Source organism: Diceros bicornis, chromosome 31, assembly GCF_020826845.1.
Source record: "Diceros bicornis minor isolate mBicDic1 chromosome 31, mDicBic1.mat.cur, whole genome shotgun sequence".
NCBI lineage: Eukaryota > Metazoa > Chordata > Mammalia > Perissodactyla > Rhinocerotidae > Diceros > Diceros bicornis.
In genome coordinates, this window is record NC_080770.1 from 20,567,072 (window position 1) to 20,593,619 (window position 26,548).

Sequence of the window (26,548 nt, forward strand, 5' to 3'; positions counted from 1 at the left end):
CCTGGGTACAGCAAGAGAGAGAAAGTGAATTTGCTGGGGCAAATGGAAGATAGCCAGAATTGTTCACTCCTTTTGTTTCTGAGAATCTACTCCTGTCAGTCAACTGGGTTGAAGGTTCTATCCCTGCCCAGGAATTTTATCAGCTAGTGTACCATCCTGAGTGCTCTCAAAGCATTGATACTCCCATGTGTAGTCTAAAATAGTTGCCTCCACAAGTGTTCTTCATGTAAGATGGGTTATGGCGTTCTTGGGAGGAAAGTGCAAACGATAATTAACATAAAGGTCCTGGTTCCTATAGGGTGGACACTTCTACCAGGAGACAAAGGATGAATCCCATTGAATGTTATGACTGCTGTGATGCCAGCACAAGGAAAGAAGCCATCATGGCTTCTGGCATGGGTAATTCTTCCAGAGGACATGGGCCTTCTGTTATACAGTCAGGACAGAGAAGACATTGGGCATTCAGGTAGCCCACCGGGATATCTTTTGATATTCTTTCCCCAATTTTGTTGATAAATTAGTGCAGCAGCTGTATTCTGAGAAGGGCATGGTGACCAGGTGCTCAGACACCTTAGGGATGAACATCTGGATCATCCCTCCAGGTAAACCACCTAGACCAGCAGAGGTGCTTGTCAATCTAAACGGGAGAGTAGGAGGAGTGGGATGGTAAGTATCAATTACAGCACCAACAAAAGCTGCTGTTGAGAGCTGCCTGTAATTTGTCCCACTGATCTTCCTCTTGTAAGTTTCCCCAGTCAGCATGACCAACCAGAACACTGTGTGTACTGGCTTTAAGAAGCAAGTGCATCTGAGGGGCCTAAGTGATGGACCATCATGGAGACAGTGGTATATTTCCAAGATTCTTCTTTTGGGCCGAAGTCATTCACTCTTGTAGCTGCCAGAAGTGTTTTAAGGAAAGTGCCACACCTAAGATTATGACCACTCCCAATGGCAGCCCATTTCCAATGACTGGTTCATGTGGGGGGTACAATGGCCTACTACCGTTGCCTCAATTTGAGACACGCTGGATGCCCTCTATGGGATCAACTGTTGTCTCCATTTTTAACCTACTGCAGTTCAGTCTCTTGTTCTGTCCAGTCTCAGTTCTCTCCTTTAGACATGGTTACCTCAAGCCAGCGACAAACTTATTGTGCCAAGGTTTCTTCATCAGTAAAACGGGAACAATGAGAGTGCCTACTCTGTAGACTTGTATTAGGGATTCAATCAGTTAATATATGTAAAGCACTTATGAGGCACCCTGGTATATAGTAAACATTATATATCATCTTTTATTATGAATTAATTAAAGTTCATTGTAGGATTATACTGACCAAAATAAGCCACACACAAAAAGAGCAAATATTGTACGAATTTCAATAACAGGCAAAAAATAATTTGTGATAGGAAAAAAAACAGAATAGCAGTTGCATCTAAGCGCAGGTTGTGGCAAGAGGTGGTGCAGAAGTAGGGACTGGCTGAGAGGACATGAGGGAACTTTATGGGATGAGGAGAGGATTCTACATCTTGATAGGAGTGTAGGTTACACAGGTATATGCGTTTGTCGAATGCATTGAATTTTACATGTTAGGTCTGTATGTTGCACTGCATGTAACTTATACCTCAATTTAAATTAGAATCATTTTGCTAAGTGAAAGAAGCCAGAGACTAAAGGCATTTTATTGTATGATTCCATTGTATGACATCTGAGAAAAAGCAAAACAGTAGGGAAGGACAATTAATCAATGGTTTCCTGGGATAAGGAGTAAGAGAGGGAGATGACTACAAAGGGGCAGCACAATAGAATTTTGGAATGATGGAATTGTTCTATCATGAATGTGTTCACGTGTGTATCATGCTCAGTCATGATGGTGTAGATGCATACACAACTCTATGCATTTGCCAAAACCCATAGAATTGTACATCACAGAGTGGATATTACTGTAGGTTAAAAAAAAAATTAATCCACCAGCTAGTGGAGGGAATGTAAAATGGAATAGAGGCTATATAAAATGAACCTAAGTGTATTACAAATGAAATAACCATAATGAAGGGTATGAGAAGGAAATGAAATTTACTTTGGAAAACTGTGTTAAGACCGGATACTGTAAGGCTGGATACAAAAAGAACTGACCAGAAATCCTGGAGTCTAGTTCATAAATTTGTTTCTCAGAGGGGTATGTGTTAGCAATTCTTAAACTACTTTATTTATGTACTAGGGCTGAACAGCTAAGTTAATATATTGTAGATCATGAGAGCCAGTTTCTCACTGTCAAAGAAAGATGTTACAAACAAGGGAAGAGAGAAGACTAGAATGAACACTGGGTGCTGGATTAAAATTGGAAGCATCAGTATGAATTCATGCTTTTGATGAATGGATGGATGGATGGATGGTAGAAGGAAGGAAAGACAGAAAGACAGAAAGATAGATAGATAGATAGATAGATAGATAGATAGATAGATAGATAGATATAGATAGATAGATAGATAGATAGATAGATAGATAGATAGATAGATAGACAGACATAGACAATGTATGTATGTAGAGGATAGTATACATTCATATATTTCCAAGGCCTATCGTCTCAAAAGGCCTAGAAGCAATTATACTCCAGTAGCAATGAGAACACCTATCACTCAAATCTTGTTTCTAAAGTACTCTTCTAAACAAAAAGGAAAAAGAAGGAACCAGGGCTCTTTCGAGAAATGGTTGATGCCAGGGCTGGGGTAGGTAAAATACAACCTGATCCTGAAACACCTTTGAAGCATATTCCAAGAGAAAATAAAATTCACAAAGAGGCAGCCCACAAAATATGCCTAAGAATCCCCTTCAGGTCCCTGAATAACACCTAAGCTGTGCATATGAAGGGAAAGACTCTAGGAGATTTAGAAGAGAAAAACCACTGGAAACTGAATATTGGGCAGAAATTTCAGAGACCACACATCCCAGGAGTTGGAGCTTGGTTTTCAGATTCATCTGGAGTGGAATGACCTTGATAAAAAACCCTGGGTTCCCATTATGACCCTAGAAATGTCACACTAAGAGTAAGGACTTCACCCTTTGAAAAAACTGAAATAAATCTGTCCTTTTAGAGGCTAAAACCCAGCCATCATAGGTTCTAGGTGATCCATTAGTAGTACAATTGCCTGCCCTGACAAAACCTAATCTTTAGAGGAATGTAACACGATTAAGAGCCTCTACGGGGTATTGTGCACAAGATCCAGCATACAATAAAAGGTTACTAGACATGCAGAGTAGCAGGAAAACCTTCTCTATTATGAATATATAAATCAATAGAAGCAGACCCAGAGACAATGCAGAGATTGGAGTTAGCAGACAAGCACTTCAAAATAACTATGAAGAAAAGGGAGGAAACATGGACAATTGTAGACAATGAAAGACAAACTGCAAATCTTTAAAACAACCAAAGGAAAAGGACACATTGCTTTCAAAAGAGCAACAATAAGACCCATAACTTTTCAAAGAAACTATAGAACAAGAAGACGATGAGCGGCTGGCCCCGTGGCATAGCAGATAAGTGCCCGCGCTCCGCTGCTGGCGGCCCAGGTTCGGAACCCGGGCGCGCACCGATGCACCACTTGTCAAGCCATGCTGTGGTGCCGTCCCACATAAAGTGGAGGAAGATGGGCACAGATGTCAGCCCAGGGCCAGTCTTCCTCAGCAAAAAGCGGAGGATTGGCATGGATGTTAGCTCAGGGCTGATCTTCCTCACACACACACAAAAATAAATAAAGCATTCACCTTAAAAAAAAAAAAGGAAGAAAACAACGAATGACATCTGACATCTAAAGTGTTTCATGGAAAAAGAAAAAAACCCTACCAATCTAAGATTCTGAGACCTAAGAAAAATATTCTTCAAAAATGCAGACCAATTAAAGACGTATTTCAAAGGGGGTTTAAAAAAACAAAAGCTGAAAGAATTAATCAAAAATGGAACTGTACTTCAAGAAACACTAAAAGCTCTTCAGGCTGAAACAAAAGAATTCCATGTGGAGACACATAACGATAGCGATAATTATCAGCAGTAAAAAAATGTAAGGAAATATAATGAATATTGACTGCATAAAAGAACCCTGTATAGTTTTACAACTTTTGTGTAAGTCTAAACTTTCTCAAAATAATATGCTTTTAAAAACACAATGAACTAATCCCCCAAAACTACAGATGATGGAAGCCACTGCAAGAGATCCCCCAGTCCACCTCCCAAGATTAGAGATTACGGAGCCCCAGCAAGTGATACTCACAATCTGCATCCAAAAGTAGAGGTGACAGAAGCCCTAGCAAGGGACCACCCGTTCCCTCCAAAGCTAAAGGCAACAGGACCTCAGATAGCAACTGTCATCCGAAACCAGGCGGAGAGAGCCGAAGGGAACCACTGAGCCGAGGAGCGGCGGAGACACGCGGAGGGAACCGAGGACGGGCGTAAAGAGCCGAAGATGTGAGGACACGGCCGAGGTCGGGCGGAGGGACCGGGGTTTGGCGGGGGGGGGGGGGGGGGGGGGGGGGGGGGGGGGGGAGCCGAGCCCAGCCGGAAAGCGGCGAGAGGCGGCGGAGAGAGCCGAGCCCCGGGCCGCGGGGAAGAGCTGACAGGTCGTGGGCGGTGAAGCGAGACCCGGCGGTTGGCGCCGCAGAAGGAAGCGGAGGCGCGGACCGCGGAGAGTGAAGGCGACCGCGCTGGATGGGGCCCTGGATGTAAAGTCCGGAGCCTTTCATGCACCCGAGCCGCCCCGAGCGCCCCCACGGAGGGTCGTGGGCCCGGTCCCCGCTGCCCTCCTCCCCGCTCCTCCGGCCCCGCCGCTGCCCACGGCGCGGGGCGCTCTGGCCTGACAGCGGCGTGTCCTGCGCCCACGACGAGGACGCGCGTGTCCCCGCGGCTGCATCCTCCGGACGTGGTGGCCGCGTGGAGTCTGGCGCCGGTGTCCGCGCGGGGACTGACCCCGGGGGTGCAGCCTCTGAGCCGCGCTGAGCCCGCGGACCCAGCCCCTGGGGAAGCCGCTGGGGGTGAGTAAAAATGTCTTATGTCTGAATTAGCATTTGGCAAAAATAAAAAAAAAAGCGTGCAACTTATGTTAGAATGAGATATAAAAGCAAACTTAATAAAATAAGGTTTTTATGGAATCAAATTAATTTAACATTAAAAAATGAGCTGTTTACAGTGGGGATCATCCTTTCCTGAGTATAAAAATTATAAGAAAATATTATACTAAAAATACTAAATAATACCTTAGGCTAAATTACCTCGGAAGAATTTAATATAAAAGTGAATAAAAATCATGGTAAACAGAAATTGCAGTGTACCAGGACAAACAGATCTTCTTTCTTGTCACACGAAACCCTCCCTCTCCCCCACAAGACCATCTACTCTTCATTTTTGTCTCTCAAGAGTTTAAGAAAGTATAATTTTAACACAACCAAGCATAATAGTCCAGAAGAAGCAGGAGTAACATTAAATGAGGCGAGTGAAACTGAGGGCTGCTCATGGGGAACCACTTCCCCAGGGCCACACCACTCGGCTTCTTCAGCAGGACCTTCTCCTGTTTTCCATCAGGTCTCAGAACATCCTTCTTGGCTCCTTGCTCTCTCTGCCTCCCTGGCAAACCTGTCTGCCCTCAGGGCCTCATCCTTGCTTTTTTCACTTTCAGACTCTGTCTGCAGATGTCTCCATAAGTTACTGGCTGTCTGCAGAGTGGCTGTGAGAGACAGACACCCGCTCCTGGGATCATCTCTGCCCCATCTGAAGACTGTGCAGCGGTGGGCTCGGGGCTGGTGTGTAGAGACCCAGCACCAACACAGCCCAGGGATTCACCTGGACTAGGAGGTGCAATTATTTTTAAGGTATTTGTGATATCGAAAGTACTTAAAAGTTCTCCTTCACTGCTGCAGGCCTGGAGTCCCTGCAGTCTCCTGTGTGCACAGAGTTGCTGGGGCTTCTGCAAGGTCTCCTCCCGTTGACTATACCTGACTTCATTGTCAGGGTGGGAAGGTATCCTTGTGACAGGCCTCTGGAAAATGCAGCTGGTGCGTCTTGTAGGAAGTGCAGACCTTTCCCGATGTCTCTGCTTGGTCTTAGTTAAATGGACTTATCTTTTCTTCTCTGAAGTCTGGGGCATCATATTTCTTTTGAGCTTCCCCTTTGACAACAAAATGAAAAGTGCAATTTGAATAAAATGAAGAACATTCTCAGCTCATTTGGATCTTCCACCCTCCTCTCTCCCTGGGGAAATGTGTTTCAGATTGGCCTGTGCATCACAATCATCTGGAGGGTTGTTAAAATTCAGATTTCTGGACCTCAACCCAAGTAGGTCCAGGGTGGGGCCAAGAATTTGCACGTCTAGGTGTTCCCGGATGATGCTGATGCTGCTGGCACAGGCACCTCACACTGAGAAGTAGATCCTGGGACATCAACCTGATATGAGTCAAGGACAGAAAGCTCTGATCATTACCCAGTGCCACCTCCAGACCCTTTCCCTCTACCATCCTCCTCTGAGGATGTCCCCCCTTCCCATCCTTGTCACAGTCAACTAAACACATGCTGGTACCCCCTGACCCACCATCATGTGGATCCACAGATCACAGGTATCTTTGTATCCCAAGATTTAGGTTTTCAGTGTCTCTCTTTTACTCTGCTTTAGGACACAATCACCTCATTTTCCTAGCTCCTTTAATGCCTTGTCTCCAATGAAATCATATTACCTCTCAACCCTTAGGTGCTCACTTCGCTTGCACTCCCACATCCCATCTTCACTCAAATATTCTCCTGTTCATACGTAAATAACTCACACAGACCATATTCCCATCACACAGTTGCATCCACTGTAAATAACCATTTTTCCTCCCCTGACTCTTCCTCTCTCCTCCTACTCCTCCCTGTTACTCTCGGCTCCACCATCTGGCTTAACAGAACAATTGATGCTTCTTAGAAGTCAATCCTGCTCCCACGTTTGTTACACATCCACGCCCTCTTCTAGGCCATCCCATCCATTTCCCTGGCTTCAGATACCATTGATGAACTAGAAATGCCCATTGAGTCAGCAAGATCTGACTTCACCCTCAGATCCAAATACCCATCTGCCCACTCACCACATCAGTGACAACTCGATGACTCAGCTCACAGTGAGCAGGTCCCAAGTTGAAACAGCCAGTTCTCCAAATAATCACCCATATCTCAGTGTCCTCTAAACTCACTTGTTGGTACTAATATCCTGTCTACCCCTGAGTGTCATTCTGGACACCCTGCCACCCCACACTCGTTCATCAGTGAACCATCCATCCACCCTCCTGAATCCACCTAAAGATTCTCAACTTGTGAATAATTCTTTAGCACCTTTCAGATTCCCTACAAAATACCATTTCCACAGAGTGACCTATCCTGATCCAGCCATCAAAATTAATATCACATTTTCTCTGTGTTAATTTTTTTCAATTTTTAATTGTATGTGTATAGTATTATCTATTTATTTCATAGTGTTTTTCTCACTAAATTGGATACTCCATGAAGAGAAGACTAATGTGGACTTTAATGTTTTATGCTGCCATATTCAGTCATTTCTTTGCCCATCGAAGGTGCTTAGATATATTTATTGAAAGAAATTATTCAAATTCCAAAAAGAACTAAATTTTTCAAAGAAATTCACTCAACCACAATTATACAATGATATAATCTGTTTTGTGGTATACTGCAATAAATTATCACTAAGATTTCAAATCCTTTCTCTGTAATCCATTATAAGATTATAGTCATAATAATCTGTTTAAAATGTAAATCTAGTCAGTGCACTTTTCCTTTTAAATCTCTCATTTCTGTCTTCAGAAGATATTTTTTTAAAAGTGAAACCATAAACCTCACTTCATTCCTGTTGTCCTGCCATAATTATTAATACCACCCCTTTCGTTCCCCAGCATGTCCCAGTTTGGAGGGAAAATTAGTTGATCCTCCCATTTATTGAGCACCTATTGTATGCCAAGTTATGTACTAAAACCTGTGATCCAGAACTTAACAAAGTCACTGCCCCTCTTTATTTTAATCTTGGTGAGAGGAAAGAGTTAATAAACAGACTGAGGAATCTCTATTATAGTGTTAGGTATAATTAAGTGCTGTGATAAACAGTAAGGCCAAGACAGAGACAGAGAAAGAGGGAGGAATAGAGGAAAAGTGGTAAGGACGGATGAAGGGAGAAAGAAATTAACTACGTAATTATTGATGATGAAGCGATTAGGGAAGGACTAACTGATGAGGTGATATTTGAGCACAGAACTGAATTTTTCTTAAAAAAGACCAAGCGCATTGTGGGTAAAGAATTTTCCAGAGAGGGGAACACTTAAACAGTGCAGGGCCGAATACTACACCACTTCCTAGTGATGTTGTTGGTTGAAAATAAAACAAAACCATCTAGCCTATTATCCCAGAAAACTTCACATAGAAAAAAGTACAATAACTTGAACATGACTTAACAAACATTAACACCTAGGAAAGAACTTTAATAAAAAGATATCTTCTTGTTTTAAGAGCTTCTCTCTGGGAACTTAAAGAGGTTTCACAGAAGGTCAAAATGTACAAATGGACACTCTTGCCGTCCATATGGATTCCACGCTCACCAGAATAGGCTGGCTTGGAAAACAGGCCGATGCAGGTTCCTCCATGGCTGCAGAGTTGTCCTGCTGACCCCACTCCTGATGTGCAGACAGCCCCTGGATTGCTGGAAAATGCAGTGAGTTCTGCCTCTGATTCCCCTTTTATGGAGGAAGGGAGTGGATAATCCAATCAGTGGATAATCCAGAGGAGACTTCCTGTTTCTTATCAATGGGATTTGAGCGATTCCTAAAGATTTATACCTAAACACAAAAATGTTGGGTTATTGACACTGTCAGATACTGTTGGTAGATGAAAAAATTTAATACACTTGTGTGAGGAGATGGTATTTGCAGTTTCTATCAACATTTTAATATTTCCTTTTTCTTCCACTATTGATATTTTCTGTAAAAATAGGAATGAAAGTTTATATGTACAAAAACGTCCATACAACTTATGTTTTAATAGGAAAAAATAGAGACTGTGTAAACGTTTATCAATAAAAGAATGTCCAAAATATTTATTAACAAGTCTCTAGAATATATCACACAGCCATTAACAAGAAATTAGTATTTTGTGCATTTACATCTCATGTAATTTCCAGTAAACTTGTAATTATTTCACCCGTCTTACTCTTTCCCTTCCCTTTGACCTGAATAATTAATGTTCCTTTACTCTCTTTACTTCACTGATGTTGATTTAACTCTTTTATTGTTCCATTATTTTCTCTATAAACTTATTAGTTGGAATCATATAGAAATCTTTGTTTAATTGCACTAATGGCTAAATCCTGAATTCTTAATACAGTCTAATATGAATAATTACTTTTACCACCTCCCCCAAATGCTAATACCTTCAACACTTTCAATTCTATTTTTAAGCTTCCTGACATTTGTATTACTGTTTTCATGCATTTTATTCTACATATATTTTAATCTCCATGAGAGATTTCTAGAATTACTTCACAAAATAAAATTCATTTATATTTATTTATAAATTATCCTTTCCTTTCCTCTTTAGTCCTTCCTCCGTTCCTGGTTTTCAACCTGAGATTATATTCCTTTGGATGTGATAACTCACTCCAGTATTTTGTCTAATTCAAGGCTGCTAACAATGAAAAGTTTCACTTTAAGTTTTTCTAGGACATCTTTATTTGGGGCACTGTTGCTGCTGGGTGTAGAATTCTGGTTTGACATGAGATTTCTTTTAGCATTTTAAAAATGCTGCTCTGTTGATGTCCATCTTATTTTATTTATGGTTAGAAATCACCAATTGGCCTTTTTCTTGCTTATTTGGCATCTATAGTCCCTAAAATCCTTTACATTAACTTTGGTTTTTAGACCATAGTTTAGTTCATTAATATTTCCTGTGTATGCACTCTGCTTAGGGAATGTTGAATTAATTGAATCTGTGGATTGATGTCTTTCATCAACTTGAAACATGCTTGTGTATTTTCACTTCTGATATCAATTCCTCTCCACATTCTCACTACTCCCCTTTTAATCACATCCCTTGTGTATTCTAATTCTACCCTGAATTTTCCAATGTCATTGACCCAGTGGTTTTCTTGGAAGATTTGCTCTTGAACTGTCTTCCATTTTAGTAAACCAGCCTTTTGCTGGAATCAATTCCTTCTTTAGTACTTAAATTCTTAATTTCATTTCTAACATAAGCACAATATATAGCTTTAATTTTTTAAAAAAGAGATAGCAGAGCAGTTTGACAATAAGGAGAAAATGATTTCCTTTTGATACAATAAAGCTAAAATAGATAAGAGAAAATTATAAATTGGATCATATTAAGTTATATGAGGAGCCAGTATTCATTAAAATTCACCAGTAAGACCCAGGGAGCAGAAAACCTGAGTATCTTGTTCTTTGTACTGATGTGGACTACCTTTTGAAATGATAATATTTAGATTTCTTGGGTTAAATAAAAATGTTATAAAATCCAGTTTCATCGGTTTGTATTTACTTTCTTTAACATGTGTTCTGGAAAACTTAAATGACATAGGTCACATTGTGATATCTCTGTTCGTCTTGGTTGGATAAATCCATGATGTGATGGTTAATTTTAGGAGTCAGCTTGACTGGCCTCAGGGGTGCCCACATAGACGGTGAAGCATTATTTCTGGGTGTGTCTGTGAGGATGTTTCTGGAAGAGATTAGCATTTGATTCCATAGTCTACGTAAACAAAGCCACCCTCAATAGTGTAGGTGGGCATCATCTAATCTGTTGAGGGCTCAATAGAACAAAAAGGAAAGAAAGGCTGAATCCACTGTCTCCTCCAGACCTGGGATGTCCATCTTTTTCTGCACTTGGACATCAGACGTCCTGGTTGTCAGGCCTTCAGACTTTGACTGAATTATATCACTGGTTTTTCTTGTTCTCCAGCTTGCAGATGGCATATTGTGGGACTTCTCAACCTCCATAACCTTGTGAGCCAATTCCTACAATAAATTTCCACTTCTATAAGTTTATATATATTCTATGGTTCTATTTCTCTAGAGAATCCTGACTAATACACATGGGTAACAAAGTGCATATTAAGTGCACATGGAGGAAATTTTCCAAGGCATAGGAGGCTCCCCCAACCCCACAGGAGGAAGCAAGTCATCCCATCCAGGCAGCAGGCATGAGCATGTGCACGCACACACACACACCCACACACACACAAACACAAGTAATTTGAAAATGTGCTCAAGCTCAAACTCTCACTCTCTGCCTTATTGTTCATCACAGCAGTGATTTCTACATGGCATGTTATACATCCTTTGCCATTTATTATCTCTTTCCTCCCACTAAGACTAAATCAAACAGGGGCAGTCAGTCTGTTTAGTTATTTTGTAGATCACAGGTTTTATACCAGAGCTTTGCATGTAGTAAGTGCTCTAAAAATCGAATGACCAAATAGTTTTCCCTCCAAACTGGAACATATCAGGGAATGAAAAGTGTAGTATTAATAATTATGATAAGACAACAGGAGAAATATGTGCTGAAGACAGAAATAGGGGATTTATAAGTTAAGATGAACTGATCACTTTTGCATTTTAAACAGATCACTGTGACTAGAATCTCATGATTGTATTATGAGGAGAAAGGATTTGGAATCTTAAACTATTCTTGCTAATTTATTGCAGTGTACCACTCTAAAGGTGGTATCTTTGCATAAGAGTAGTTAAGTGGATGGATTTAAAATATTTCAGGAAATAAAGTTTTAATGTTTCAATTTTATATGTATATAAATATCAAATATATATTGTACACATAATATATGTGAGCCCTTTATGTGTGCAAAGCCATTGTGAACACTATTGTGGGAAAATTTGGAAAATCCACATTAGTCTTGTCTTCATGGAGTATCCAGTTTAGTGAGAAAGAACTAAATCTTGAAAGAAATAGATAATATTGCACATGTAACTAAAATAGAAAAAAAATCAACGAAGAGGAAAAATGGAGTTTTGTAATTTAGGTTCCTAGTGCAGGCGAGTTCACTCTGTGGAAATGATATATTTTATGAGATGTGAAAGGTGATTGGAAATAAATCAGAAGTGGATAACCTGTAGGTAGATTCAGGAGAGTGGATGGATGGTTCATCGATACGTGAATGTGGGGTGGCAGGGTGTCCAGAGCGACACCCAGGGCTAGACACATTATTAGCACAAACAAGTGAGTTTGGGAACCCTGAGAGAGAAGCAAATAATTTGGGGAAGTGGTTTGCTCGACTTGGGACCTGGTCATTGTGAGTTGAGTCATCACTGATGTGGTGAGTGGGCAGGTAGATAAATGGGTCTGGAGGTCAGAGTTAGGTCTCTGCTAATCTTTGGACATATTTGGCTCATTAGTGGTATTTGAAGCCAGGGAAATGTATGGAGTTTCCCCAGAAGGAGGGTGCCGATGGGGAACAGGTGTCAGAGCAGGGTTGACTCCCAGGAAGCATCAGTCGTTGTGGGGTGGTCATAAAGAGAAGCCAGAAAGTGACTCAGGAAGTTCAGACAGGCAAGAGCAGGACAGTGTAAGGTGGTGGATCCCAAGGACAAATAGGCTTTTAAAATGACGTTGAAGTCCACAAGGTCACATGCTACTGCAGAGCATGTCAGACAAATCATGACAAGTCCCCGGTGGATTGGTAAGAGACATGGCTTGTGAGGTTAGCAAGAGAAGCATCCACAGAATGGGGATGGGCTTGAGTGGGCACTGTGCAAACACAGGCATGGGGCTATATGTGAACTTTTCACCATGGATCCCTGGCAGGAGGAGGAGAGGAGGGGCGTGGAGGGTGAGGACTATTGGGAATGCTGGCTGAGAGATTGTTTTGTAGATGGTAGAGATTTGTGCATATTTGAAACCTAAGGGATGATTCCAGTAGGGAAGTGATGGAAAGTACAACAAATGTGGAGGGCATAATGTAATTGAAATTGAAGAATGAGATAAAATTTAGAGTGGTTTCCGCAAGAAAGAAATTTCTTTGGATATAACAACAGAAAAGGTGTGATAAATGAATTCCTTATGAGGAATATTTATAGATCTGATGACTAGAGAGTCAAATAGTTCTTGTTTGATGGTTAACAATTTATCTGTGAAAAATGGAGGAGGTCGTAATAGAGATTTATGGAACTCAAGAAATGGAAAGAAATGAGCAGAGCGTTCAGGAAGCATTAGAGAAATGCATATAGGTCCATTGGTTGCTGTGATTCTCTGTTGGGATCCACAGGCTCCTGGTGCATTCTCTCTTCAGTGCAAGTGTCAACATGGCATGGCAGGTACATTACTCAACAAACATGTGATAAGTGAATAATTGGTGGCATCATCAGGTCATTCACAGAAGCCAAACTGAGAGAGAGCTTCCTTAGGTCAGGAAGGAGAAGCATTCCTTTATATTTGTGATGTTTTGATTTGTAATATTGTAATGTGAACAGCAAGTATACTGTTTTTATCAAAATTGTGTTCTGAAGGTTTTCAAAAATCTCTAAATCTCAGAGTAGAGAAAAATCAATCTCTGTGAATCTGTTACTTGCTTCAAAGATTGTCAACTCGTATACCATCTGGCTTTGTTTATCCTCACACCAAGACCCCAAGAACTAACCAGCTGAGATGGCTGAGAGTGCATCATTTCAGCTGTAAATATTTCCATTTCTGGTACAGATGAGGGAATTTTGGAACACAAACAAAATAACATTATCACACACAAAAATAAAAATGTCATTCGGATAATCAACTATCTAGTCAGTATCCAAAGTCTCCCAGTTTTGTCAAGGTTATTTCCTGGTTTTACATTTTATTTGAGTCAGGATCTTAATGAAACCCGTCTTTTGCAATTGGTTGATCTGTTTCTGAAGTCACTTTTAATCTCTTGTTGGTTCATGCATCTTGGGATTTGGGTGGAATATGAGTGTGTGTGTTTGTGTGTCTACACCGATGTGTGAATTCTTTCTTTCCTGGATGGGAGTGCCCTGAAAGGAAGGACCTGGGCTGTGGTAACCAGGATTTCTACTCTGCTTCTGGCTGAACTGAAAAGGCGTCCCTGGGTGACACTTGCAGCCTTCAGAAAGGAGGGGGAAGAAGTACCAAGGAATTCAAGACAATGGCCCTTGTCTTACAGGGTGTTTCCAGGGCATGATGTTCAAAATGCCGGGTGGTAACCCTTTAGGTCCAGGTCGTCGGGTGGGTTCTCGGCATGAGCTCTGAGCAGTGTCTGTTAAGCACCCACGTGGGGAGCATTTCAGTATTTTAATTGGTAAGGTTGTGTCTGTTGTGTCTGTGGTGTCTAAGATTGGTGGCATTCCCCTGCTGGACCCACTTCTATACCTGCCCCTCTCCTGCCTCATCTTTCAAAACTCCCAACAGGAAAGTTTCACATCCCTGTAACACAAATCCATATAACCACAGCACAGACTGGGGAAAAGAACACAGCTGTCCCAGGGGCTACATGCTCTATGCGCTCAGGCCAAGCTGCCCCTTTGGGACAAGTCAGTAACAACACGACTGAGTGTGTAAACTAGTGATTGTCTGAGACCATGGACCTGAGAATCTCATGGGCCCAGATGTCACCCAGGGCAGCAAGGGCTGGTGTGGGTCATTCCGTGGACAGGATTAAGGGCTATTGTTCTGGCAAACCAGAGCTCACCCCTGATCCATCAGGCCCAAGTGGGGAGGAATGGCCACGATATACCTGACAGAGAGGCTGGGGGCCTTCTAGGGAATTTCTACCCTAAAAGAATCCTACAGTGAAGTGCAGGGATGCTGGAAATCCTATTTCACAGGGAGCAGTGAGGTTTATAGAACAAAGTCCTGTTGTAGGTTTAAAAGCTGCATCATGAGTCTTTCCCTCTAGACATGAAACAAGCGGGAAAATGACTTCCACGGGCATGGGCCAGGATCCCAGGAGGATTCCAGTCTAGGCGAAGGGTGAACAGGGAGCCCTAGAGGCGGCCTGATGGGGATGTCCTGTCGGCCCTTAGTCCATCTGCACATGGTCTTCCTCTGTCCGTGTCCGTTCCACATGCAAACTTTTATCTTTTTACATTTTTTCCTCATTTAGTGTTGATGCGAATCCAGACACTGATTAGAAAACGGCAAGTTCCAATATCTGATCAAAGAAACCTCAACAAGAGAAGCAAAAAACATTCCTTCTTCCTGGAAAGCTGTAGAAAGACAGCACCGTCCTGGGGAAGGACATGGTCCTGGTAAGTGCTATTTGAAAGACACCCACATTTCAGTGGTTATTGCTCTGCCTGGGCAAGTCCCTCCAACCTCTACATCCAGGGAGATCTGAGGGGCTGTCTCTGCTCCTGGCCCAGGTGAACCACACTGAAATCCACCTGTCCTCTGAGGAAGGGGGACTTGAGGGTTTCATTCAGTAGCCAGGGAGGAGGCTGGCCCTCCTCCCTTCTCCCACATACAATAAGCTGTGACCATACACAAGTTCTTAATTCAAGGAGGAAAGTGAGATTCTGTGTCTCATTTACATGAGCATAAGAAGTGAAAGAACCACACCACAACACCCAGGTTGTGACAGAAACAGGATATAACGTTAAGAGTCAAATCTACCATTTACTATTAAAGAAATAATATCACTCCTCCCCAATGGGTTAACAGTGGCTGGCATGGAGATGTCAGGGAGTTGGAGGGGGTGGTGCCCTCCCTCTGGGGCTTTAGGGGAAACCAGGGAAAATCTTAGGATGTCCTCGTTCACTCAGGGTGGGAAGAGCTGGCCCGGTGCACCCCGAGGGTCCCAGTGTCCCTGCTGGTCAGGAGGAGCTGCACTTGTGGTCTCCAGAGTGTGACGGCTCATCGCCAAGGGCATGGTGGCTGAAGAGAAGAAACAGACTATTTTGGGGAACCTTCCTGAGATTCATGGCACACCTCCCTGGCCCCCTGCACTCTGATCCAAACCCTGTATCGAGTGCTCAGTCCATCAACAGCACCCCGTTTGTCCCTGATGCAGGAGGCATCATTTAGCATCACCCATTTCAGAGGATGCAACTGAATCCCAGAGAGGAGAGGGGAGCGGCCTGTCCCAGGCCTGCTCAGCAGTGGAGCTGGGATCCAGTCTCATGCTTGGCCCGAAGCTGTACTGAGCCCCTGGATTCGGTCGCTCCTCGTCCCAACACTCACTTGGCCCTGAACTGGAGGATGTCCGGTTCTTCTTTCTCCTGAAGAGCCGCATTTTGCTCGCCTTCTGGTGTGTGGGCTCCAGCTGGCAGGAGACCCAGTAGCTACAGGACAGAGTGGACCTGTGAGCTACCAGGAGCCACACCTCAGGTGCCCCTCCCAGAGCCCGCCAGCAGCTGAGTCCTGGTGCCCCATGGGTCACCACGCTACGAGTTCTGTGGCTGATCAGCGAGCCAGGCCACAGGCTCTGGAGCTGGCCATCAGAGAGAGTCTGGCCTGCCCTCACCCAACTCCTGTCCCCCTCACCTCTCATGGACACTGATGGGCTCCATGGCCTGGAACCAGGCCCCAAATCGCTCGTCGGGCTCCAGGTCATATGCATTTGCAGCCTGCTGGAGCAGCTGGATCCTCCTGATGAGTTTGAATTTCTGGGAGGAAGGACAGGATGCAGACAGGGCTTGGGTGGGGAACGCTGCCAGGGACTTGTGCGGAGTGAGGATCTGGTCTGGGGTCTGTGCTCACTCAGGAACCCTCCTTCCTTCCCACTCCATTCAGGACTTGCCTGTCCTCACAGTTGCCTTGAATTAGTTCCTCATCCAGGAAGGTGTCCTTGATGCCAGCCCCTCCCGCACCCGCCAACGTGATGGGATGCCCAGCTTTGTGGATCTGACTCTCCCAATAAATTTAAGGCCCAAGGGATGAGGCCAGAGAAAGTCTTGCCAGGCGAGGTCTCTGATTTCCACATCCCCATCCTCCCCATAGCTGCTCACCTCACACCATTTCTGGAAGTTGACCCGATTTCCCTGGAAGGGAGACAGCCAATGTCCATCAGAAACAGCCCCCTAAGCCCATAACCAACCCCCATCCCACCCCTTCTCAGGCTGCAGGAATGTCAGGGCCCAGCAGAGGGCAGACCTTCCACAAAAAGAACTTGACACTGGGCCAGGCTCTGGGCTCCAGAGCAGGAGGGACAGGGGAGCTGAGGCCAGAGACCTTATGTAGCACACCCTCTCTGATGACAGACGGGCAGACTGAGGCCTCAGGGAGGAAGGGACAGCTGGAACACAGAAGTGCTTCCTCACTTGCAGGGGCTGATGGCACTCCCCCAGGGGCAGGGCCTGAGGGGGAGGCTGAATCCATCTCAGACACAGCCTCCTGCAGCTCTGCAGGCAGGCAGCTATGAGCTTCACCAGCCCAGGTAGACTGGTGGGGGGCTTATGCGGAGCGTCTATTCACGCATTGCTAAGATGGGCCTGACTCCCCAACTCCCAGGGGTGGCCATGGGGCTCTCATGAGAGGAGGTTTGCCAGGTACTGAGAGCTCAGGTCCCAGTGCAGGGCTCTCGCCTCCCAAACGTCAGGATCCTGCTCCCTGGCCCCATCTCCAGGCTCACTCACTTCCAGATAATCCTCCATCCCAATGTCCAGCAGCTTCAGGTGATAGAGAAACATGCCCAGGAAGGGGACGACACCCTGTGAAATCAGGGTGGGAGTGGTAAGATGAGTCCCACCTCTCAGGTGCCCCCATGGACCCTCCCCCAAATCCCTTCACCCCAGCCTCCTGCCCACCACAGACTCCCACAGAGAACAGCCTAGGACCCTCAGTGGCCTCCCCCCAGTTGCCCCCTCCAGGACCACCCAACTTCCCCAGTCACCTCCCAGGGGCGGCTTTTGGCAAATCCCAGGGTATGTGGTCCCTGCCCCTCCCCTCCGTAACCCATCCTGGGCCCAGCCCTTCCAGGCCTCCTCCTGGTCACTTCCAGGGCAGGCATTTCAGGCTCTTGGGCTCCAGGAGCTGGGCTGGAGGAGGAGGGACCCTTCTCTTAGAGAGGCCTCCAGCCGTGAGGAGAGTGACCCCTCCTCTGACACCTGGACCCTCCCCGTCAGGCCACCTCACCTGCTGCTGCTGCCTCTCCTGGGCTCCCTGCGGGTCCATCTCATGGATGGCCCTCACAGATGACACCTCCTGCAGGGTCAAGGACAGGCTCAGGGAGGCCATGTTCCCTTCCCCGTGTCTCCCAGGGCCCTGATCTTGGACCCTGGCCATCTGGTGTCTATGGCTGCTCCCATTCCAGGGTGCCCTGATGCTAGATCACTCCCAGCTCCAACACTCCCTCCTCGGTGCCCTCAGGCCTGCCCAGGCCCCTAAGCCTCTCTCCTCATCAGGAAAGTGTGAGGAGGACTCCCCATGCCTCCCAGGGTCCCCTGAGGACTCAGTGTCATCTGACTGTCACCAGTGCTGTACCCTCCCCCGTCGAGGAGGAGGAGCACAAAGCTGCTGCACATTCTTCTCCCCCTTGTACCTCATCACCCCTGTGAGGCCTGCACCACAGATCATCTCCCTCCATTTCCCAGATGAGGAGACCGAGGCCCACAGAGGGGCAGTGAATTGCTAAGGGGCCCACAGAGGAGACCGCTGCCCCTCGCAGCCAGAGGCCCTGGCCCCCGGCCTTCACTCCTCCTCCAGACACACCTCTGACCAATGTCCTGTCCTCTGGACTCTCGGGGTGTGTTGAGGCCCTCAGTCAACCTGAGCCATGGATGGAGAGGCACAAGGTGTCTCCGGGTCCCATGCAAGTGGCTTCTGTGTTTTCCAGCCCCCTGGGATTCTCTGACACCAGGCTGGACCTGAGGCCATGCCAAAGGCCTCAGCTCCCTAGGATCCCCTCAGGATGGTCCCTGCACAGAACTCCTCCTTTATTCACTAAAGAAGGGGACCCCCTTGTGCCACATCTGAGTGACAGTGTAGGGGGTGACCACGGCACTGTGTAATGGTGACATTTGCATCCTTTTTCACTTGGAAACTTCTAATGTCCCTTCTCCTTTCTCAGCTCTCATGTTTGAAGTCTGTGGTCTGAGCCTTTGTACAATCCCTAGGCCCCCCCTGCCAGGGCCTCGATGGAGGCCATTAAGAATCTGTCAGGAAGGTCCATTAAGAATCTGTAGGTTCCCTGATAATTCTCATTGCCATCTGGGGCGTATCCTTGACGACAACGCCCTGGGAGAGACTCACTGGTTTGTCAGCAGTGACCACTATCGGGCTAGACTGCACAGACCCAGAGAGCACACAGTTCTGTCCCAGATCCACCATTTGGCCCAAGGCTGTGCAGCCCCTGTGTCCACAAGGCCTGTGTGACCTCACAGTGCCCATCCCTGGGGCAGGCAGAGTGCCCTCCCCTGCGAGCTGCAGTGAAGACAGAAGGAGCAGCAGGGGCCTGGCTTTCTGAGGACAGACTGGGCTGCTTTAGGAAGAAAGGAACCCCCCCCCCACTCCATCCACCCGCCAGCCTGAAGGATGATGAGGGCCAGCTGATGGGTCTGCATGGAAGCCAGACACCTGCTCATTCTGCCAGCTCTTCACCTCTTGGAACAGTCCAGGCGACACCACTGTATCCCGTGACCAAGGCCTCCTGCCCCAAACAGTCCCCACCTGCCCCTGCAGCTCACACCCCCGCTTCCTGTCCAGCTGGACAAGACAGACCGTTATTTCTCAGGGAACCTTAAGTGAAAAACTTACCAAAGCACATCCTGCCTGGTCCCTCCCCACCTCACCTCCCGTCCTTCCAGATCTCCAGCCTCCACTCACCTCCTTGAGAAGCTTCCTGCTCTCCCGGTGGCATGTTTGGAAGATCTTGTTAACTATTTTACAGTTCTTCCTGAGGAGGGAAAAAAGGAAAGAAACACTGTGGAGTGGTTTGAGGGTAAATCCCTTTCATTTGAAAACCCAGAAGATCCAGACAGCCTGGATGAGCATTTTCACTGTGTCGTCTGAGCCCTGAGGTGTCTGGGACTGGGGAGGGGGCTCTCCTATTGTCACCTGGGGCCTCCATTCTCTTATTTTCTCAGCAGATGTGTTTTAAACAGTCTTAATTTCACGTGGACAGAGAGTTCTGTTGCTGCAAACACTTGAAAATCTTCAATTTGGTTCAAGCCATGATCTGTCACTTAGGGAAACTGATTCCTGAGGCAGAACCACTGGCCTAAGTTTTCAGAAAGACTTGAAGCCTGCCAACCAGGTCAGACCCTATCCCCAGGGTTTGCTGTCTCCCAGGAGGTCCCAACTGACTGAAGGGCAATGCCAGCCCTGTGGGGGGTGTCTGGTCCACCCAGGTGGTGCTCGCATGGAGAGAGGCCTACCCACCTGGACACCTGTCTCCACGTCTCTTTTAAACGTTGAATGGAGGGGCCCTCCAGAGCCCAGAAGATCGTATGGAGAGAGGAAAGGTTCCTCAGGCCGTGGCATTCCTGGGGAAGGGAAGAGAATGAGCTGTGAGCGGGAGCTGGAGCCCTGCTTCCTTTGGCTTCTGTCCCCTCATTGACGTCTCCTGTCCTGGATGAGACAGCGGCTCAGGGAACCCGGAAAAGGCACAGCTGGAACCTGATGAGGAATACTTCCAGGGAGGAGGATTTCAGCTCAAGCCAAGAAAGGAGCCCAGGAAGGGGTGAGCTTCCTACCACTGGGACCAGGAGTCAGGTCATCGAGGCCTGGCAGGAGGGGCCTAAGGTTTGTGCAAAGGCTCAGACCACAGACTTCAAACATGAGAGCTGAGAAAGGAGAAGGGGCAGTTCCCCCGACTCCACAGAGGGGCTCCCAGGGCCTCCCACATCTTACCTGGGCCACCTGGATCCAGAGCTCCACCACCCTGGCCCTGTCCTGGGCCGTCATGCTCGGGTCCCCAATGCAGGTGGTGATGATACATTCGACCACTCTGTTAAAGTGGGTCATGGTGGCATGGATGGTCGGTGCCAGGTGCTCAATGCCCCTGTTGTCACCCTGGGACAAGATGGAGTCCAGGAATTCGTGGGGCTTCACTGTCTTGAAGAGCTCCTGGGGAGGACAGGGAGTGTCACCCAGCCCTGCCACAGCCTAGCTCAGCTTCCGCAGCCCCCAGTCCCAGGCTGGGTCAGTGGTGAGAGCTGGAGCTCAGGAAGCTGAGAATGCGGCCTGAGGCTTGTGGGAGTCCCTGGGTGTTGCCTGTGTCCCCTGAGGGCACCCAGCACAGGATGACCCAGGAACTGATACTGTGGCGCAGGGAAGTGGCATTTGCTCGCCGCCCAGTCTCACTTCCTCCAAGCACCAGAACTTGGCTCCTGCTTGACCATCTCTAGGGGCATCTTCGAACCATTCTGACCATCCTGGGGTCTGACTCCTCTTTCAGATGCACATTCCCCCAAGGCAGCAACAACCAGGGGCTTTGTTTGTCTGCCTTGTAGTCATGTACACATGAGGTGCCTAATTAGTGCTGAGGCTGTTGAGGCCTCCTGGGCAAATGAGTGAACTACCCAAGGACGAGACAGCACTTCAGTGTGCTCCCCTCCCCCACCAAAGCGCAGACTCTGCCCAACTTCCTCTCTGCTCCACCTCATCCAACTGCACAGCCACTCTGCATGGCAGCTGCTCTCAGTGTCCATCTCTACTGTCCACATGAGGACAGCAAAGGCTTGGGAGTTAAGAAGGCCGCTTAGGTCACATGAGGGTAAGTGGGGAAGCAAGAGGTTGGACCGAGATCATGGGATTCTGGATCAGGAAATGGCAGGTCTGGGGCAGCTGATGGCACAGGGAAGGCCGGCCCCACCTGCCCTGAGAGCCCCGCTGCTCACCACATCCATCAGTGTCAACTGCTCTGCCACCAGCCGGGGAGGGAACTCCAAGAAGTCAGGCTTCTCCTCCCTCAGCAGCTTCTTGGTGGTCACGTCCCAGGGGCAGGCGGGCTCTGGGGCTGGATCTGGCTCTGCTGTTATCTCTCCAGGTGGAGAGAGGATTCTCCCTGGAGCCAATGGTCCAGCTGGCTCCAGCTCAGGAGCTGGCACTGGGGCTGGAGCTGAGGTTGGTGGTGGCTCTGGCCCTGGAGGGACTGATGGAGGTGACACTGGCTCCAGCTCTAGCACAGGTGGTGGAACTAGAGCTGGAGCTGGATCTAGCCGTGGAGCCGGCCCTTGCTCTGGCGCTGGAGCTGGAGGGAGCTCTGGAGATGGTACTGCAGCAGGAGAAAGAAACAGTGTCACTCAAGTAGCTGACTTCCCCTGTCCTGTTAAAGCCAGGAAAGACCCCACTGCCTTGAAGTGAACCAAGCCTCTGAACATTCTGCAATTTGTCATCCCAGACTGCAGTCACCTCACCTTCCAGCTCTGCCTCAATGGGCCGTGGATGCTCCAGCTGGACCTGGAGAAGGTAGGTGTGGCCCTGAAGCCCCGAGCCAGGCAAGCTGAGATGCAGAGAGGCCAGCTTCATGCTGAAGCAGGGATAGTGCAGGAGCTCCCGGAAATCCTGCCCTGGGTCCAGGCAGGTTCCCACCAGAGAAGAGATGGCACTAGGGGAGGCAATTGGGCAACAGAGTCAGAGGCCTGGCCTTTCCCTCCACACTTCTCACCCAGGGCACCCTGGCTTGGGACTGGGCCCTATGCCTGCCCCTCTCCATCCAGGTGAGAGCCACATGGCAGCCCTGACCCCTGTGAGGCTGTCCTGGCAGTGGCAGGCCTGCTTATCCAGCAGGTTGACACAGAGTCTGTTGTGACTCTGTTCCCACTGACACTCTTCTCCTGAAGGTCTGGGACACAGCCCACCCCAGCCCTCCATGCACTTGTGCAACTGGATTGAGCACTGAGACAGATTTGTGACCAGGTTGCTCACACACCTCCTGTTCTGGGCCTGGAGACGGTGGTCAGAAGAGGTAGATGTGGAGAAGGGGAGGCAGATTCAAATGGGTCTGTGGTGGGAATGGGTTTCTAGGGGAGAACTCAGCCCAGCCACCCCTCTGGTTCCCAGGGGTCCTGGCACCCATCCATAGCTCTTTGACTCCTGTCCTCCTGGAGTGGAAGCCACCGGGCCTCTGCCTTCCCATGGGAACCAAAAGATGCGTGAGATGCGGCTTCTGACAGGCTCCCCTCAGCCACAGCCTCCATCTCTCCCCCCACAGCTTGTTCTTTAGAGACAGGAGGCCGTCCTTCTGGACCCAAAGACCACTCACTTTTTTAGGTGGTCCTGCGCTCTGCCCTCCTGGCTGGAATAAGGGGAGATGCCTCCAGATGTAAAGGAGGCTATGAGGGCATCCCTTGGGATGGACGGTGGATGACAAGACCTGCGAATGATGTCTAATGTCAATGTCTGACTCTCAGACGGAAATTGAGGCCACGCATTGTGTCTCCTTCATTCACTGAGTTTACTGTCTCCAAATGTCCTGCATGCAGTAGGTGCTTAATCTACATGGTTGAATGAATGTAGTCCACCCAGAACCATCCCAGACACCTGAGTGGGCCTAGGGCCTCTCTGCTGCCCCAGAGATCCTTGATTGGCTACCCCAAGGAAAAGGACCAGGATCAGCTGGATGGAATCTCCAACTCCTTGACAGGGTGGTTTCCATGTGCTTTTCCAAACTCAGAAAGGCCGCATTTCAGAGATGGGTGAGGCAGACTACTTTTCACGGGGAAGAGAGAAATAAACACCATGAACAACCACAGCACGTCCACAGCCCTCTCTGCAGAGCCAGACACCAGGTAAGCACCCGCCATGGCTGATCCCATTAGATCCTGCAAGATCCCCTTGAAATTTATCCTCTCCCACCCTACTTTTCAGAGGAGCAAACTGAGGCTCAGAGAGATTTGGTGACACTCCCAGGACACACAGCTGGCAGGGGACAGAGTCACCACTGTGCTGAGGAGGGAGTGGCCACTCACCTAGTAAACAGCTGGTCCAGGACCTGGTGGGATGTGTCTAAGGCCGAGTAGTTGACCATGAAGGTGGTGAAGCTAGAGATGTTCCTCCTCAGGAAAGCTGGTGCAATGGACTCTGTCAGCTTCTCCATCATGCCTGTCTGGAGGGCCCGCATCCTGCAGGCCTCATTTAAATTCACGGTGGACTCATCCTCACACTGAGGGAGAGGAGGAGGTACATACACTCAATGACATCATGGTGAACCACCGAGAGGATTGAGGTGACTTTCTACCCTCCTGTGTAGCTGGTGGGAAGGAGTGGAGGTCCAGATTCCTTTGGGAGTGGGACTGTGGAGCACTCTAATGAGAAAACCCTGGGGGGTTCCAGGGGATACTCAGATTTGAGTCTGCATTCTAGTAGTGCCTTGGTCATCTCAGAGTCCTGGGTATGAAGACCCCTCTGCACCCACACTCACCTCAGACCAGCCCTCTTCATTGATGGACTGGCGCACCTGTGTCCTCTCCAGGGAGATGGCGAACTGGAAACCATCTACCAGCTCCTCAGCCATCACTTGGGTGCAGCTCTGCAGTGACAGTGCCCAGAAGTCAGGCCAGGAGGCATCAGGGGCCTGCCTGGACTTTGCCACAGAGGGAAACCCCACCACAGTTCAGGCACAGAGGGGCATCTGCATAGTCTCCATCAGGGAAGGAATGTGATGACACCTCGACGGCCTGGGATTCACATGTGGGTAGAAGAGCTTGCTCTCCAGCACTCACCATCCTCTCCTGCAGCCAAGATCTTCAGTATGAACATGACACACCACCAGATCTCCACCATTTAGCTACCTGCTCCTGCTCAGGGTGGTTCCTCCTCATACTAGCTTCTCTAATTCCACCTCCCACATACACACACACACACACACACACACACACAATGAGGGTCAAGGGGTGTGGGGCTGTCCGTTTGGGATCACAGTTGTGGCCTGACCTAGAGTGGCCTGCCCTGGGCTACGCTGTTACCTGATGGTTCCTCCTGCCAAAAGGCCACAGACATTCGAGGCGAGGGCTGAGCCAATGTCTAAAGTGACTTAACATGCTCTCATTCTTGGCTTTCCGGGAGCCAGAGCCTCGGAAAGTCACGGGACAACACGAGAACATCCTGCTGTGTCGAGTGTCTCCACTCAAATGAACTGGACAGGAGGCTGTGGTTACAATGTGGGTGCCTGGTAACCAGAGTTCTAAGTTCTGTTGGGGGCTGTCACCAAGGAAGTGAGGTCACTTCTTCAAGGTTCTATTACTTGGCCCCTTCCTTCAATCAGACCCACCCAAAGCCCCCGCTAGGCTGTTGGCTGCTCTCCCTCCTTGCCCATGTCATCTCCATCACTGTACACAAATATCCGTTACCACCCTCCCCACAGCTCCTTGGGAGTGGAACCAGTGGCCAGCTTTGAGGAGACAGAGCTGAAGTCACACCTCTTTTATCCTACCAGTTCTGTGTCGTGGAAAAGCCACTGTGCCTCTCAAGATCTCCCCAGTCTCCCAACCTGCACAATGGGGATGGTGCTAAAAACAACTTTCTAGGAACATCGTCAGGTGTATATGAGATAATACCTACAACACCTGTGGGCTGGTGTCACATGTGTCTAATGCTGAACCTCCCATCTATGTCAGTTCCATCTGTGCAGCCTCCAAAAACCCCCACTCCATACTTCTTGTCACACATCATTGGCCTGAATTTGGTCTGGTCACTCTTATCTGCAAGAGGGGTTAGGAATTTTATCTTTTAGTTTGTTGAATTGCCACCCAAAATAAATCCGATTCTGTGTTCTGAATATTAAGGGAGAAGGTGAACAGTGGAAACTCCCCGTGCTCTCTCCCTACACTAACCTTCATGTTGAAGGGGAGGAGATGATCTTTTCAGATGAATCAAGCATGTATTTACCTACCACAGGCTTTCTTTTCTTGTTGTTTATTCATCCACAGAGAACAAGAAGTCTTGCTTCCAAACCAGAATGTATGAGACGTCCACTGCCCTCTGATCCCAGCAGAATGACCAGAACCAATTTGTTGGCTTTTATTTGCCTGGCCCTTGTAAGTAGATCTGAGAACATTCTTTCTATGTCCTTCATAGAGTGGGTCTGGGAGGGTCTGAGGTTGTAGAGAATTGTAGGCAAATAGCAGGCTCCTGAAAAACTGAGTCAAATTTGAATCTCTGTAATTCAAAGAAGGAGAGTGATATCAGCATCATGGTGGAAGAAGACACCTCCTGTTTTTCTACTCCTGCACTAACAATGCTTTGGCATCCATCCATAGACAAAAGTGCCTTTGTGGGAGAAGTGTGATCCAGCACCATACGCCAAGGGACCCAGAGGGAGTCTCACCCAGCCATGCATCTGGTGATAGGCAGACAGACATCGGTCCCAGCTCTGGACCCTGCAGTGGCCCATGAACCAGCTCAAGCTCCTTTCAGCTGCTGCATGGAAACCCCTGAAAACACTGTCTTATATCATGACACACAGAGGAGAGGGCCTTTGTGGAAGTCCAGGTTTCACGAAGAGAAGTTCCAGCCCTCTGTTGGAGCACAAAAATATGAGTCTGGATGGGTTGAAGAGCTTGGAGGCATTGGCAGATAAGTACTCTTAGAGGGCTTTAAAGGATGTGGATCCTGTAACTGCACTGAGCACTCCATCAAGAAGT

General features: G+C 47.7%; 2 protein-coding genes and 1 pseudogene across 2 annotated transcripts; all 3 read right to left on the bottom strand.

Moving 5' to 3' along the window:
* Positions 1 to 5,248: 5,248 nt before the first annotated feature.
* Positions 5,249 to 10,894, bottom strand: LOC131395423 (methyl-CpG-binding domain protein 3-like 2B; annotated as a pseudogene).
* A 4,232-nt stretch (positions 10,895 to 15,126) lies between these two features.
* Positions 15,127 to 18,396, bottom strand: LOC131395114 (ral guanine nucleotide dissociation stimulator-like). The gene is made up of 6 exons (XM_058526908.1): positions 18,099 to 18,396; positions 17,600 to 17,674; positions 16,973 to 17,005; positions 16,509 to 16,630; positions 16,206 to 16,306; positions 15,127 to 15,899 (listed from the first exon to the last, which is right to left on the bottom strand). Exons 1-6 carry the CDS (start codon positions 18,246 to 18,248, stop codon positions 15,784 to 15,786), a joined length of 597 nt encoding a protein of 198 aa, XP_058382891.1. The 5' UTR covers positions 18,249 to 18,396; the 3' UTR covers positions 15,127 to 15,783.
* A 1,449-nt stretch (positions 18,397 to 19,845) lies between these two features.
* Positions 19,846 to 24,062, bottom strand: LOC131395424 (ral guanine nucleotide dissociation stimulator-like). Its single transcript, XM_058527306.1, has 3 exons — positions 23,876 to 24,062; positions 22,284 to 22,512; positions 19,846 to 19,857 (listed from the first exon to the last, which is right to left on the bottom strand). Exons 1-3 carry the CDS (start codon positions 24,025 to 24,027, stop codon positions 19,846 to 19,848), a joined length of 393 nt encoding a protein of 130 aa, XP_058383289.1. The 5' UTR covers positions 24,028 to 24,062.
* Positions 24,063 to 26,548: the final 2,486 nt, after the last annotated feature.